This window comes from Tamandua tetradactyla, chromosome 6 (genome assembly GCF_023851605.1).
Source record: "Tamandua tetradactyla isolate mTamTet1 chromosome 6, mTamTet1.pri, whole genome shotgun sequence".
Classification (NCBI taxonomy): Eukaryota; Metazoa; Chordata; class Mammalia; order Pilosa; family Myrmecophagidae; genus Tamandua; species Tamandua tetradactyla.
In genome coordinates this window covers 40,233,100-40,249,903 of record NC_135332.1, presented here as the reverse complement: position 1 = coordinate 40,249,903, position 16,804 = coordinate 40,233,100, and the positions used below count along the sequence as shown (strand labels likewise).

Genomic DNA, 16,804 nt, shown 5'->3' with positions numbered 1-16,804 from the left:
AAAATCCAAATCAAGGTCTTTGTACATGTACACTCTAGATTGAGTTAAGCATAATAAATGTCTGCAATAAACCAGACAGGAAAATTACTTCGAATTAAGAATTTTATTGACACCCTTGGTTTCACACTCTCAGTTCCTGCAGTCTTTAAGCATCTCCCAGAAATCTGCAGAAAGCAGACGCCTATGATAGGAAAGGTGGATACAGATGATACCCTTTTGCATTTTCCATAGGCCCCATGGCGACAGCGCCGGCTGGAACTGGAGGGTCGTGTGGGTGTGGGCCTGATATTGTCTCAGTTGTGGCTCCCTCTACAACCTCCTAATTTGAGAACGCGACATTTTTCTTCGGGCCTCAGAATCTGAGCTTTCCCATTTCCTTTCCTTAGGTAGGTGGGGCGGAAGTCTTATAAACCTTAGAATGTGGCGCTTTCCCCCACCAAAGACCACTAGCTATGAATCCTCTGCACCAAGATTTCTCAAAATACAGGTTACGGGAAAATCCATAGCCTAATCACTGGAGTGTTTGTTTTAAATGCTGATTTCCTGGCCCCCACCCTAGAAACGCGGAATTCAAATACCTAGGGGTGTGGCTCCGGGGTTCGAGCAATCCAGGTGTCCAGTCGCACGCTTTACGGGGGGCGGCAGGCAGCGGACTGACTAGACCCTAGCGCTCTGCGCTTGCCTCTGGCCAAAGGCATTGACCCCTGCGGCAGCGAGTCGCCAAATCTCGTGAGCGTCCCCGCAACGCGTGAACTAGACGCCAGCCTTGCCTTTCCTCCTTTCTGCGCGCACGCGCGCAGCTATCTCGCTACGCCTCGCCCCCATCTACCCTGGTTACCGTTGGTGTTTGCGAATTTTCTGCAGCGCCTTTGCTTTAGATTAGCGTCGCGAGGCTCTCGCAGCGGTTCGATAGTCGCGCGTCCGCATCACGTGGGTAGCGGCTTCCTCGCGTTCGCCGGCGGGCGAGTGAGTCAGAAGGGAGGAGCTGCGGTCGCCGCTGGCCCGCCCTCTGCGCCCCAGGGCGCGCGGGTAAAAATGGCGAAGTGAGGGTAACCAGTGTCGAAGCCAAGGCGATGGGGCGGGAAGGTGGAGAGGTGGTCGGAGCTCCCTGACGTCGGCGCCCGAATACTTTCGGCGGTGGATCTGACCTGGAGACCTCGGGCCGGCGTTTAATAGGTCAGGCCACGGACTCTGTGGGTCGCCGGGGGCCCTGCCGAGAGGCGGAGGCAATGGATGAACAGAGCGTGGAGGTGAGGGGTTTGAGGAGGAGGTTGGTGGTTAGATTTTCCCAGTTACCCAGTGAACGTTATTGATTCGGGTGCCTTGCTCCTTGTCCTCTCTACGGTAGGGCACCCCCATCCCGTTGGACGGGTGTGGAAGGGGCCGGCTTGGTTCGGAGGACGCCGTGCGTGTCCCTCAGCCCTTCGGGTGCCTCGCGTTCAGACTTTTTTACTGTCAGATGTTGCGTTTCCTGGCGTTTTCAAGGATACTTTGTATTGATTCTCATACCCACAGAGTATTTGCCAGCTGCAACTTGTGCAGAGCAAATTTGCAAATCACCACCGTTCTTGCAAGTGCAAGTCGTTGCGCGGATACAAGTTCACCTCAGAATTGCTTTCCCTTTCGATGGTGCCTTGATTGAATGAGGTTATATTCGTACCATCCATTTTTTACTGTAGTGTCCTGAATAATGTATTTTTTTAATGTTTATTTTTAAAGTAAGCTGTGGTTTCAAATTCTTCTGTTAATTAAGTAAAGGGTAGGAACAGAAAAAATTCCGTTTATTGGACTTAATTATGTAGTCACTAACAATTCTGAACTTACCTTGGTTCTAAACTTAACTTGGTTTAATTCTCCTGGAATGCAGTACAAATAAGTCAGTAATGCCAGAAACTTAAAATATAATTACAGTACATTTAATTATATGTTTTCTTGTTCTAATTTAATTGCTTCCTAAATTGATTCATCTGAGGTTGGCAAAGATAATACTATTTCTCCTGTTTACATACGTTTTTTTTTCTTCCCAAGGCTTCATACAACTACCATCAAAATTGTCAGAGACAGAATCTCAGGTGCCAATAAGTAAATAGTTGATTACAGGATCAGATTTCTCTATCCTGAATTGGTTTCTCTGAAACAAGGTTTACTGTCATTGAAATAAGTATCTTAAATTTTTTTAATTGAGCAAGAAGTTCATTTCCTTTGGGGAAATTGCCACAAAAGTAAAAAGAGTTAATATTGTGCATTCAGTCATATAGTCTGCTTTTTTCCCCTCTTTTTGTTATACGTCACAAGCATTTCCTTGTATCATTAAATAATTTGATATATACTTCTAGTGACTATATCATAATTCATCTAGCAATTTAACCAGGTTTGGACATTTGGGTTGTAGCTAAATGTTTGCTATTATAATACCGAATGCTTTGGTGAAAATATTTGTGCATAAATATATGTTTACATTGCATATTCTTTCCTAAAGAACCATTGTGAAGCTAAGAAAAAAGTAAGCACTTTTCTTGGGAGGTGTTCTGAGTATCTTGAAACTTTACTAGACAAGTCCTGATAGGGAATATAGTTAAGGTTGAGTAATTTTTAGCCCATAATAAATGTAAATGTCTAGTGAATTATAATAAGCATGCTTTTTACTCCTCAGTTAGTAGCCTGACCTGCTTAATCTTACATCTTTTATTATTTCCAGAGCATTGCTGAGGTTTTCCGATGTTTTATTTGTATGGAGAAGTTGCGGGATGCTCGCCTGTGTCCTCATTGCTCCAAGCTTTGCTGTTTCAGCTGTATTAGGGTAAATTGTATTTCTTTTTTTACATGCATTTAATGTAGATAAGATATATTGTAAAGATTAACCATTTCCTTTATCCTTTACTTATTTTACATTTGGATTCTTTAAAAATGTCTCTTTAAATAAATGTTTCTTAATGGGAAGACCCTCAGTGTGTATTGCTTAGTACTATGGAGGTGGTGCTATGGAGTGTCTGAAGATAGCTAGGTAGCTCTGGAAACCAAAGCCTATTGTGTCATTAATATATTTACATTGTTGAATTCATGGCATAGTTAACAAGTACTTATAAAGTGCCAGCATTGTGTTTCTCATTATTTGAGGAATCTGAGATAAATGACAGATTACCCACCCTGAAGGTGCTTAATCTAATTGAGGGAATGGACTTTTGTTTTTATGTTGAAGTTTATATAATGTCATAAAAGGCACTGAAGAAATGCTGTGAGATTCAGGAGAGAGTGAGTCTGTAGATATTTGGGGAAAGGGTAGAAAAAGCAGGTGGGGAAAGGGTAGAAAAAACAGGTAATGACTTCAAGGTAAAGAATAGATTTATATAATCTTATAGTTGGAAGAGACCTTAGAGATGAATATACAGTTATCCCTTGCACATCATGGGGGTTAGGAGTGCTGTACCCCTGTGATCTGGAAAATCCACATAAAGATTTTTGGCTCTCCCTTCATACCAGAGAAGAAGTCTGAATTTTTCCTTGTTCTTTTATGGAATGTTTATGGTACCTTATTGTAAAATTTGGGTTAAGTGTTTGGTGTTAGGCTGTATGTAGGTCAATGCAAGTAAAAATTCTGTATGAAAAAATTATAAAAATTATTAAATAAATATGAAAATTAAAAAAGAAATTGTCTATATTTGTAGCATTAAAAGAAAATATGTTGATATTACACAATACTGTACATGTATTTTATTGTATTTCTGAGTTTCTAAACTTCTTATGTTTCATATGCTGGCCTTGGTGTGTCGTCTGCAGCTTCTGCAAAGCTCCCATAAAATTCCCACTTAATTTCTTAGGCTGATCTATGATATGTTGAAACCTCGATGGGGAAAGTTGTGGTGTGGAAAAGATAACTATAATTCAGTAGTTTTAAAGTTTGAAAGTAGGTGAATTCCTCATACAAAATTGTCAGGAAGCCCGAAATGCAAAGCAGAAGAACTTGTTTTGGTGGGAGATTGTTGAGTGGAGATCCAACAGCACATCTACAGGTTGTTGTTGAAAACTGCCCTGTCTGCCCCGTAACTCTTAGATTATTTTCTGAGAAAATCAGAGCCATCTAATACCTTCACTTAAAATTTTCTGATTCCTTATTCCTACCTAAAGAATATAAATGTCCTTTTGTGAAAAAGTAGCCTCTGCAACACTTAGGTTAAATAATTGGCTTCCATTTACCCAGCTAACTAATGCTTTGCTTGATTGGAACTGAGGCAGTCTGACTATAGAGACTGTGCTCTTTACCAGTATACTAATTGCAGAAGACTTGGTTCCCTTCTAGTTTTTTTTTTTTTCTTCTAGCTACTCCAGAATATAGGAAGCTAGAAGACTTAAATACATGTTTTTTTTCCATTCTTGTTTTATGCTGCCTCTCCCATCCATCATCTGTGAGACTTAATCTTTCTTAGGCTTTTTTTCCCCACGTAGAATGTGGATAACAAGATCTCCTCACAGGGTAGTTGCATAGCAAAATGAAATAAACTAAAAAATGATTCAGAAATTATTAAGTATTATTCACATTTGTTATGTTATGCTAGTTGTTAAAATAGCAATTAGTACACATAGCATTGTTATTTACATGTTATAAATGATGAAACTAAGCTCTTAGATATTAAGTAAGTAGCCTCCATTGATACAGTTATTTAAGTGGTAGGATCTGGATTCAGCTGTTTATTTTTTAAAATTTATTTCTTTCCAATTGTGGTAAAATATGCATAATGTAAAAATCATTTTAACCAGTGTAAGTCAAAATGATTAAAAATTCTCTGGCATTAAGAATATTGATAAAACTGTGTAATAACTTTTACCCCTCTCTTATTTCCTGAGTATTTCATCATCCTGGACACAAAATTCATGCTCATTTAGCACTACCTCCCTAGTCAGTTCTTTTTTATTACTTTTTCTTTTATTGAAGAAGTTGTAGCTTTGCAGAAAATCACACAGTAAATAACATTTGAACACACAGTTTTCCTTTTTAACACTTTGCGTTAGTGATACCTTTGTTACAATTGATGAAACAGTATTTTTATAATTATGCTATTAACTCTAGTACATAGTTTATATTAGGATTCACTTTTTGTGTTGTACAGTCTTATGCTTTTTTTTTTTTTAGAGAAGTTGTGGGTTTACAGATAACCATCATGTATAAAATACAAAATACAGAGTTCCCATATAAAACCCTATTATTTTAAAACCTTGGGTTAGTGGTTAATGTGGTACATTTGTGAGAATTTATGACTGTTCTAACTTCTTAATGTTAAAAAGGGGTGTCACCATATGGAATAGGGGATGGGGCTGGTTGATGTTGTTGAAGAGATTGGCACATTTGAATTTCAGGACTTAGACCTGGCCTAGGAACCATATGTTTTAGGTTTCTGAAAACTGAACTTAGTGCATGAACTTGTGTAGAATCTCAGGTAGAGCCCTGGAGCCACAAATACCTTCTTTTGTTACATTTCTTTTCCCTGTTTTGGGTCAGAAGGCACTGTTGAAACCACAGTACCAGGGCCAGGTTCATCCTTAGAAGACATGTCCCACCTTGTCAGGGAGACTTTCACCCTTGAATGTCATGGCCCACATAGAGTGGAGGGTAATGGTTTTCCTTGCAAAATTGGACTTAGAGAAAGGGTGCATTTGAGCAACGAAACAGGTTCTCTGGAAGCAGCTCTTAGGCATAATTTTAGGTAGTCTTAGCCTCTCCACTACTGAAATAAGTTTTGTGAGGGTAAGCCACAAAATCAGGGATTTGACCTATTTTCTTGGGAGTCCCTAATGTTTGAGAGTACTAGCGGTTTCCCAGGTGGGAAGGTTTAATAGTTCCATATTTTTTTCTCCAGTCCCACAAGGGACTCTATGAATACTTTTAATTATCAGCCCACCGTACTTGGATGGATCTGGATATTATGTTAAGCTATACAGAATTACCAGACCTCATTCTCATTCTGGGCTCCATGTGTTTAGGTTGTTTAAATGAGCTGCCCTGACAGGTTGATTTAGATTGTGTGTTATAGAAGATTTAGATTTTAGACAAAATAAACTTCTCTGCTTTTGGTCTAATACAATAGGTGAAGCTCTGGAATACATATTGTATTTTATTGTCCTTTGCCCTGTATTCTGATTTACCTTAGTCCTAAACTAATTGGCTTCATTTTTATCTCTAATTGAAGGCTGACTGCTTTTTTTGTTACTTAACAGCTGTTATATGTAGCGGTGCTGACTTTCAGAGCTGCAGCGCTCAGACTCCGAGTCTTAGGTATCACAGAGGTACCCAAAGTTTCAGGCAAATACCAGCTTATGCAATTACAGCATAGCATCTTAGACTCTAGAAGTGTAAGAGCTTGAAATCTTTAAGAGCTTGCAGTCTAGGCTCCAGTTTTCCTGTAAGGCTTTGCTAAAAGAGGCCATACCACATTTGTTCTTTTGTTTCTGGCTTGTTTTGCACTACAGTGTCCACAAGGTATATTCACTTCACTGTGTGCCTCATGACTTCATTCCTTTTTCTTAGCCACACAGTATTTCATTGTGTGTATATATCACAGTTGCCATTCTGCTTTCAATTATTGTACCCTCAGGACTCTCCATCTATTAGGCATCATGAATAATGTCCAAAATAAACAATCCATGTCTTACAGTGACCTCACTTGTACAATCATCGTTACACTCAGTTTTATATACTTTTTGTTGGTCCAAAGAGACAAAGAACTGATAAACCCAACTTCACCAAATATCAACTCTAAACCTCCCCTTATTACTTGTCCTCCTCTTCCCTCCCAATTATTTACCCCTGGTATTGTTGTCATACTGGTATATAGTTGACTCCCTGTTAACTATATACCATAATATGCAATATTAGATTTCACACTATATTCCTCTTTGTTGACTCTTTGTATAAGATCAAACCTTTGAGGTGGTTCGTGCAAGAACTTATTCATAATTGTAGAGTTAATCGGTGTGCTGCATGACTATGTACAACCCCTCTCAATCCTATTCACCTTCAATATGGCAGTGTTACTTATAACCCCACTGATGAACTACCTTCACTTCTATCCATTTCCTTACATTTAAGTTGAACCTCAATGGGGAACTGTTCACCCATATCCCTTCTGTGTACATCTAGGTCCCCCATATTCTGCATTTTAAGCCTCTGAGTTTACCGTTATCATAGTCATAATAGCAGAATCATACAGTGTCTGTCCTTTGTGTCTGGCTTGTACTCATCATTATATCCTCGGTGCTCATCCATGTTGTCATATGCATATGACCTCATTACATCTTAATGCCACATAATAGTCCCTCATATGTATAGAACGCATTTTGTTTATCCACTTGCTGTTGATGGTTACTTGAATTGATTCCATCTTTTGGCAGTTGTAAATAGTGCAATTGTCTGTGTCACTGCTTTCAGTTCTTGCTGTACACCAGTTATTAGTGTTGTCAGGACATAGGGCAACTCGATATTTAGTTTTCTGAGGAGTCACCAGGCTGTCTTCAACAGTGGCTGTACCATTATACATTTTCACCAGCAAATAACATTTGTAGTTTTCTGTTTAGTAGTGACTATTCTTGTATGTGTGAGGTAAATTCTCATTGTAGTCTTGATATGCATTTTCCTTATAGCTAATGGAGATGAACATATCTTCATGTGCTTTTTAGCCATTTGTATTTGTACTTTGGAAAATGTCTATTCATATCCTTTGCCCATTTTATAATTGGGTTGTTTGTTCTTTTGTTCTTGAGTTGTATAATACATGGGGTATCAAACCTTTATCCGATACGTGGTTTCCGAATATTTTCTCCCCATTGAGTTGGCTGCCTCTTCAGCTTTTTGACAAAGTCCTTTGAGGCACATAAGCTTTTGATTTTGAAGATTTCCCAATTACTATTTTTTCTTTCACTGCTTGTGCTTTAGGTGTGAAGTTTAAGAAGCTACCTCCTATTACTAAGTCTTGAAGATGTTTCCCTATATATTCTTCTAGGAGTTTTATGGTGCTTTCTCTTATAGTTAGGTCTTTGATCTATTTTGAATTAGTTTTTATATAGCTTGTAATGTAGGGGTCCTCATTCATTTTTTTTGACTATTGATGTCCAGTTCTCCCATTCCCATTTCTTGAAGATCAGTTGTCCATAGATTTGGTGGTTTGTCTCCACACTGTTGATTCTATTTTCATTGGTCAATACTTCTATTTTTATGCTGTTACCATGCTGTTTTGACCACTGTGGTTTTATAATAAGCTTTAAGCCAGGAAATGTTAGCTGTACCACTTTGTTCTTTCTTTTTAGAATATTTTTAGCTATTTGAGGTCTCTTTCCCTTCTAAATAAATTTGATGACTAGCTTTTCTAACTCTTCATAGTAGGTTGTTGGAATTTTGATTGGTATTGCATTGAATATGTAGAACAGTTTGGGTAAAATTGATATCTTAATGACATTCATCTTTCTTGTCTGTGAGCACAGAATATCTGCCCACCTATTTAGATCGTTGATTTTTTTTTTTAGCAGCGTTTTGTTGTTTTCTGTTTATAGGTCCTTAGTATCCCTGGTTAAGCTCTAATTCCTAGGTACTTGATTCTTTTAGTTGCTGTTTTCTGTGGGGTCAATGGTTATGTCTCCTCTTCCATTTCTGATTTTATGGATTTGCATCCTCTCTCTTCTTTTTGCCAGCCTCGCTAAGAGTCCATCAATCTTACTGATTTTCTCATAGAACCAACTTCTGGTTTTCTTGATTTTCTCAATTGTTTTCATGTCTTCAATTTCATTTATTTCTGCTCTAGTCTTCATTATCTCTTTCCTTTTGCTTGCTTTGGGGGTTAGTTGCTGTTCTTTTTCTAGTTCTTCCAAGTGAACAGTTAACTTCTTGATTTTTGGTCTTCTTTTTTGAAATAGGCATTTAAGGCAATAAATTTCCCTCTTAGCACTGCCTTTGTTGCATCCCATAAATTTTGATAATGCTGTGTTTTCATTTTCATTTGGCTCAAGATGTTTACTGGTTTCTTTTCTTCATTGGTTGTGTAAGAGTGTTCTTGAGCTTCTATGTATTTGTGAATTTTCTGGCCCTCTGCCTATTATTGATTTCCAGCTTCATTCTTTTATGATCTGAGAAACTATTCTGAATGACTTCAATCTTATTGAGACTTGCTTTGTGACCCAGCATGTGGTCTGTCCTTGAGAATGATCCATGAGCACTTGAGAAAAAGGTGTGTCCTGCTGTTTTGGGGTGTAATTTCTGTAAATGTCTGTTAAGTCTAGCTCATTTATTATATTATTCAAATTCTCTGTTTCTTTTTTGATCTTCTGTCTAGATGTTCTGTCCATTGATGAGAGTGGAGAATTGAAGTCTCCAACTATTATGATAGATGTGTCTGTTTCTCTTTTCAGTGTTTACCTCATGTATTTTGGAGCACTCTGACTCGGTGCATAAATATTTATGATTGTTATGTCTTGTGAAATTGTTCCTTTTATTAATACACAGTGTCTTTCTTTGTTTCTTTTAATTATTTTACATTTGAAGTCTAATTTGTTGTATATTAGTATAGCTACTCCTGCTCTTTTCTGATTGTTGTTTGCATGGAATATCCTTTCCCAACCTTTCACTTTCAACCTATGTTTATCTTTGGGTCTGAGATGTGTTTCCTGTAGACAGCATATAGATGGGTCCTGTTTTTCAATCCATTCTGCCAGTCTGTCTTTTGATTGGGGAGTTTAATCCATTAACATTTAGTTTTATTACTGTAAGGACAGTTCTTCTACCATTTTGCCTTTTGGATTTTATGTGTCATATCTAATTTTTCTTCTTTTACCTTTATTGATAGTCTTCATTTCTACACCTCTCTCTCCTGTGTTTTCCTATTTGTCTCTAGTGCTCCCTTTAGTATTCCTTGCAGAGCCGATCTCTTGGTCGCAAATTCTCTCAGTGATTTTTTGTCTGAAAATGTTTTAATTTCCCCCTCGTTTTTGAAGGACAATTTTGCTGGATATAGAATTCTTGGTTGGCAGTTTTTCTCTTTTAGTAACTTAAATATATCAAACCACTGTCTTATCGCCTCCATGATTTCTGCTGAGAAATCTATGCATAGTCTTATTGGGCTTCCCTTGTTTGTGATGAATTGCTTTTCTCTTGCTTCTTTCGAGATTCTCTCTTTCTCTTTGACAATTGACATTCTAATTAGTGTCTTGGAGTACGTCTATTTGTATCTATTCTTTTTGGGGTACACTGCACTTCTTGGATCTGTAATTTTAAGTCTTTCATAAGAGTTGGGAAATTCTCAGTGATAATTTCCTCCATTAGTTTTTCTCCTCCTTTTCCCTTCTCGGATACCCACAACACATATATCGTGCACTTCCTGTTGTCGTTCAGTTCCCTGAGTCTCTGCTCGTATTTTTCCATTCTTTTCCCCATATTTTCTTTTGCTTGTCGGATTTCAGATGTCCCATCCTCCAGTTCACTAATCCTGTCTTCTGCTTCTTGAAATCTGGTGTTGTGAATTTCCATTGTTTTGTTTTCATCTCTTCTACTGTACCTTTCATTCCCATAAGTTCTGTGATTTGTTTTTTTCAGACTTTTGATTTCTTTTTGTTCATTCCTTGCCTTCTTTATATCCTCCCTCAATTCATCGATTTGATTTTTGATGAGGTTTTCCGCATCTGTTCGAACATTCTGAATTAATTGTTTCAACTCCTGTATCTCATTTGAATTGTTGGTTTGTTCCTTTGACTGGGCCATGTCTTCAGTTTTTCTAGTATGATTTCTTATTTTTTTTTGCTGGCATCTAGGCATTTAATTTCCTTAATTAGTTTGTTCTGGAGATTGTTTTCACTTTTTTTATCTAGAATTTTCTTGCTGGATGAGTTTGTTTGTTCTTTTACATTCAGTTCAGCTTATTCTAGACTGTTAGCTTAGGTTTTGTTTAACAGATCAGATTTTTCAGTTCTTGTTTTCTTGTTTCTTCAAACAAGAAAAAAAGGCCTCTGTGGTGCCTTTTTTTTTCCCCCTTAGGAGGGTCTGCTTAGGTATTATAGACTCCAATCAGATTTTCCCAGATCAGACTGGCCTCCTCTCAGGAGGAAACAGTCACCTGTGTCAGTTTTCCCTGAGGGTGTGACCCAGCGGGTTGAAAGACTTTCCTATGAAGCCTCTAGACTGTGTTTTTCCTATCCTGTCCAGTATGTGGTGCTTCTGTGCCTGTGAGTCCCACCAGCATAAGGTGATATGGTACCTTTAACTTCAGGAAACTGTTCCTGCTGGGGGTGGGTTGAGACAGAGGAGAGGCTGTAGGCCATGTTTAATCACTTCAGTTTTCCAGACCCTGGGTTCTAAATTTCTTGAGGGAGGAATTCCACCTTAGCTGGGCCCCACCCCTCTCCTGGGGAAGGCACAGCCTCCAGACAAACTCTCAGACAAACTTAATTCCACCCTTGCCTGGGGCAGTGGAGCCTCAGAAACTGTACAGTTGTATCCAAAGAGCAGCCAAGCTGTAGAAAAACAGCTACAGAAAAGAAAAAAAAAAGAATAAAAAACCCTTTTCAGAGGAGGACCGCCATTCCTTGGTTTTGCCAATCAAGAGCTAAAGTTGGTATGTTGCTCTGTGTATCCCCAGGTCCTATGTGCCCCCCTCCTTTCTTTCAGGGCCCAGACTCTTTCAAGTATTTTGTGCTGTCCGATTCAAAAAAAAGACTGTTTTTTTTCTTTTTCCATCAGCCCTGTGCTCTAGGTGTCCTTGGACAAAAACTCAGCTTTTACTGGAGGTTCACCTAAGCTGGGGGTCTATTTTTAGTGGTCAGAATTTGTTAATCAGGTCCACGAACTGAAGCTTGGTTGGGTTCAGCCACTTCCTGTTAGTAAGGTCTCTTTCCATTTCCCTCTGGGAACCGGCCTTTGGGGGAGGGATGCCAGTTCTGGCTTGAGGGACTCACAATTCTTGGTGGGATCGCAACCGGATTAGCTTGTCCAGGCTGGTGTACACTGTGTTTCTAGGTACTGATGTGTTCCCAGCAGTTGTTCTGTATTGTTCCTGGCTGTTTACCAGCTACTCTGGAGGACAAACTAAATGTCACACCTCACTAAGCTGCCATCTTGGCTATTTTCCTGTCTTGTTGATCTCCTTCATGTCATTTGCTATCCCTCTTATTTTATTAAGTAGCATTTTATGAACATCTTTGATTAATTGTTCCAGTATCTGTGCCTGCTCTGGTGTTTCAGTGTGGCCATTAGGCAGGGCATTGTCTGTCTGTATTATGATATGCTTAGTGGTCTTTTGCTGTCTTCATGGCATGTAAATATCTTGATTGATATATTTTGGGAGTTTATTTCTTTCAGTAGTCTAAGACCTTTTGAGTGTGGGATGGTTCTACAGTAAGGAGCAGGGAATGGGGTGGCCGCTCACTCCAGTGATTTGTTTCAGGGCAGGTGTAGGCGCAGGTTGGGGATGTTATGCTGGTGCTTGTGAACGTGGGCACCCATTGGCCAGGGAGGTTGTAGCTGTGCAGGTGTACCAGTCTGGGGGTGTGTAACTCTAGTGTGTGCTGGTCTAAGGCACAGGGCCCTTTGTGTGCATGTGTAGAACTGTGGCAGCAGGTCGGCATTATACCTTCATGGATTGGGGGCAGATGTGACCCTGCTGCTCAGGTCAGCACTTTGACAGAGCTAGGAAGTGTGCCTGAGGGTCATGCACATGTGCAGTTCTAGGACTGCTGTAAAGTGTGGTTCCCAGAGCTGAATGATTTGAATGGAGACCCGTGCGCGTGCAGGGGCCTAGAAGTGGTGTAAATGGATGCGCAGAGCTCAGGTGGGGTGGAACAAGGCTGTGCGACACTATGGGGGGTAGGTAGGGGCAGGGGGGCCAGGGGTAGCCTAGGTATGGAGGTTAGTGCTCGTATCCGTTATGTGCTGGCAACGATCTGCAGGCAACAGGGAGGGAGAGGTAGTACTCGGGAGGGGTGCAGGAGAGGTGGGTTGGGCTCCATCTGTGGTGGTGGTGTGGGGCAGGTACATACACTAGGTAGGGGGTACCTGAAGCACGGGGAATGGGAGCTGGTGATGGGCGGGTACGTGTGGTGTGGGGTGAGTCGCTGGCTATGGGGCTGCGCTGGTGAGGGTAGCGCACCCAAGGAAAGTGGCCTGCCTTACTTCCCAGTCCTGGGTTCCCGTCCATGCATTCTTGTGGGCCCTGTGCCTCTGTGCCAGGCTCCAGCTTTCTGCCTCTCAATTCCTCGGCCTCTGCAACTAGGGCTACCCCATGTAGTACAGAAGACTCTCCCAGGTCAGCTGCACTCCCAAATCACTGCCTCACTCGCCCTCCTATCCCTTCTCTCTCTCATTCATGTTCTTTTAAAGAAGCAGGAAGGGATAAACAAAAACAACAGGTATTGGGAGTACATCGGTGAAAGGTGATAGGATTATATTTGATTAATGTACCTTTGAGTCTGCAAAAGAAAACATGAACTTCTATAACCATAGAACTATTGTTTTTGAAAGATCTGAAAGTCTGAGCATCTGTTTTATAAATGGTATAGAACTGCTCCCTAAACAGTAATAATTTAAAACATTAAATTAATAGAATTTGGGGTTTATGAATGACATTTTCCTCTAAAACCTTTTTATAATATTTGAGGACTCCAACTTACATAGATGTTAAGATTACTGAATTGTAAAACTTCTTAAAACTTAAAAAAGAAAAGTTTTTCTTTATTTATTCATATTTTAGGTCTAATTTATTTGTCCATAATATATATACCAAAATTAATTTGGCTCTTTAGAAAAGAGTTTTAATCTTCCTCAGGATTTTAAGATAGGATGGTTAAAAATTACAATGAGGTAGGATAGTTGGTTGTAAATCATTACTATCACATATGTGTTTGGAGGAAGAGGTGGCAGTATCTTTATTTATCTTTTTGAGAATTAATCTACATTTTCCTTGTGATACCCAGATAGTCCTAGGATCATTTCCTTCCCTATGAGAGAGTATTTTATTTTTTTTTTAATTTAATTTTATTGTTATTGTTTTTACTTGTGGTAATATATATACAACATAAGAGTTCCCATTTTAACCACCTTCATGCTTGTATAAGTTAGTGATATTGATTACATTCACAATGCTGTGCTACTGTCACCAAAAATTTCCCGTAGATACAAATGGAAAGTCTGCACCCATTAAGCATTGACTCCAACCTCTCCCCCTACCCCGCTAACCTGTTACCCACTTTCTGTGAGACGTTAGCTTCTTGACATGTATTTTGGGATGAGTTCTGTTCCTTTAAAAATTTGTCTCTGTCATGACGATAATAAGATGGAGAAAGTAGATTAGCAGCTTTTTTGGTTAGTATGTCTACAATTAATGCAGGCACTTGACAGTTAAACTCATGAGAGAAATTTTTTTAGGAAAATGAAAGGTAAAGGATCTTTGAGTTTTTCTTGAAATATTTTTGAAAGAGAACATCAGTGGTATTTTGAATGATATATTGTAGTTCAGTAGATGGCGTGTTGAATTCTGAAACTTGGAAGGTAATTAAAATAATTAACTTTGATATATAAGCGGTCAATATTCAGAAATTAAAGTAATGGTGTTTATAAAATATTTTTTTTTTCCCCTTCATAGCGCTGGCTGACAGAACAGAGAGCTCAGTGTCCTCATTGCCGGTAAATGTTTTTGCTGTGATTATTTTGTGAGTTTGGAAAATAGTAAAGTGATGGGGTCAACATGTGCCCGAGGATTTATAAAGGCAGATTCTCTCTGAATCTGCACATTTCCCTTTTTCATGAAGAAGATAAAGAAGTGTAGACTAATTTATTTGACTTAGAATTATGTAGAATGTATTACATTGATATATTGTACCCCTGCCATCTTTTATTAGAAAGTTGTATAATTTACTTTTTATAATTAAAAAACTAAAAGTCTCTGCTTAAAAAAATCCAGAGAATACAGATAAAAATAAAATAATAATGTTTTTGTTTATGATACTCTCTACCATATCTTTTCATGAAATACCACTTTCAGAAGAAGTTGTTAGATTTGGTATCTGTTCTTCCAGATATCTTATCATGCATATACTGATAAGTATCTTTATACATATAAGCATTTTTCTTAAAATACAAATGATATACTGTTCTGTAAGTTCCTTTTTTCATGTGAAATATGGGGTAGCTGTCCTTGATAGTATGTTCACATATTAGTCCACTTTATGAATATACTGTGATTTCTTTACACGTATTGAAGGACATTTAAATTGTTTCCAGTTTTAGTTATTTCAAAAAATAATGACAGATTGCCTTGAAGAAAAGGTTTTTAGTGTTTTACATTTCTCTCAAAAGCTCTAAAAGTACTGTTCCCTCATATTCTTGCCAGTGCTAGATATTATCAGTCTGTTTCCTTTTTGTCATTTTGCTAAGTGAAAAAATGGTGTCTTGTTTTTAATAAACATTTTACAAACTGTGATTGAAACTGAGCATCTCTTCAAACATCTTTAGCCATTTATATTTCTTTCTCTTTTAGACTTTCCGTTCAGATCTTTTGCTCACTTCTCTTTATGTTTTGTTCACTTTTTGCATGTTAACTTTTAAGAAGACCAGTGCTGACAAATATATCTATGTTTAATGATGGAAGTGTTCTGTATTTGCACTGTCCAATCAGTAGCCACTGCTTATATGTGGCTTTTGAGCAGTTCACATGTATCTAGTGTGACCGAGGAATAAATTGTTAATTTTAATTTAAATAGTCACATATGGCTATTGGATATTGTATTGGGCAGTATAGCTTTAGACTAAGGAATTGAGAATTGAGTTTGTAATCTGGAATGTCAGTATTTTTTTTTTTTTTTAAGATTAATGATATATTAATATGATCACAATAGGTTGTAAAGCATGCTTTGCATTGTCTTTGTAATTTTAATAGTAATATAGCTTGAGTATGCTAGCTCTATTTTGAGGAATGTGTTTGCTTTAGAAAATATTCTTAAATTCTGAGTTAAATGTGTGTATATATTTTCCTCCCAGTGCTCCACTTCAGCTTCGAGAATTGGTCAACTGTCGCTGGGCAGAAGAAGTAACACAGCAGCTTGATACTCTTCAACTCTGCAGTCTCACCAAACATGAAGAAAATGAAAAGGACAAGTATGTCCTCAGTTTCTTTGCTCCAGTATTTCATAGATTTTGCCACTAATTTGCTGCTATGTGTTTTTTTTTTTGCATGGGCAGGCACTGGGAATCGGACCCAGGTCTCTGGCATAGCAGGCAAGAACTCTGCCTGCTGAGCCACTGTGGCCCGCCCTGCCATGTGTTATTCTAATGACATTATATTGGCAGTTTCCTTTTAGTTAATTATAAATATGAGTAATACAACATTCCGTAAGTTTTTGTTTCATATATTGATGCTTCTGTTGGGTGATATTTAAGATGGTTAATACCTTTTATGTTGGTTTATTCAACTAACATTTATTTAGTACACAGTCTCCCCTCCCCCAGGTACACAAATATACATTTAAGTGCTATGCTAGATTATGGGATTACAAAGGCTGATGAGTCACGATTTCTGCTTAGCAGTTTACTGGAGACACAATTGATAAGGCAATGTGATAAGGTGGTGGAGACTGCCATGGAGCAGAATCTTTGCAGGATAAGAATAAATTAATGAATGGCCCTGTATTTCATGGGTGAAAGATTTTGGCTATATCTGGAGGGTTGTTATGGGGAAACAGATTAAGAAAGCAAAGATTTAGTAAGTGGCACTTATTTGTGTGTATGTGTGTGTTTTGACTTACAGTTTTTTAAGAAATTATTTATTTGAGTAGTTGTTGCTTT

The 16,804-nt window shown here is 38.4% G+C and overlaps 1 protein-coding gene across 12 annotated transcripts in view; it reads left to right on the top strand.

Moving 5' to 3' along the window:
- The window catches only part of TRIM37 (tripartite motif containing 37), a 371,934-nt gene that overhangs the window by 93,642 nt on the left and 261,488 nt on the right, over positions 1-16,804 (top strand). For 10 of the 12 annotated variants that reach the window (XM_077164953.1, XM_077164952.1, XM_077164948.1 and 7 more), the window contains 3 exons: positions 2,699-2,800; positions 14,607-14,647; positions 16,001-16,117. In XM_077164953.1, the coding sequence (XP_077021068.1) occupies positions 2,699-2,800; positions 14,607-14,647; positions 16,001-16,117 (260 nt within the window). Of the gene's footprint in view, positions 1-827; positions 1,251-2,698; positions 2,801-14,606; positions 14,648-16,000; positions 16,118-16,804 lie in introns of those variants that run through there. The other 2 variants (XM_077164956.1, XM_077164958.1) reach the window with 1 other exon arrangement.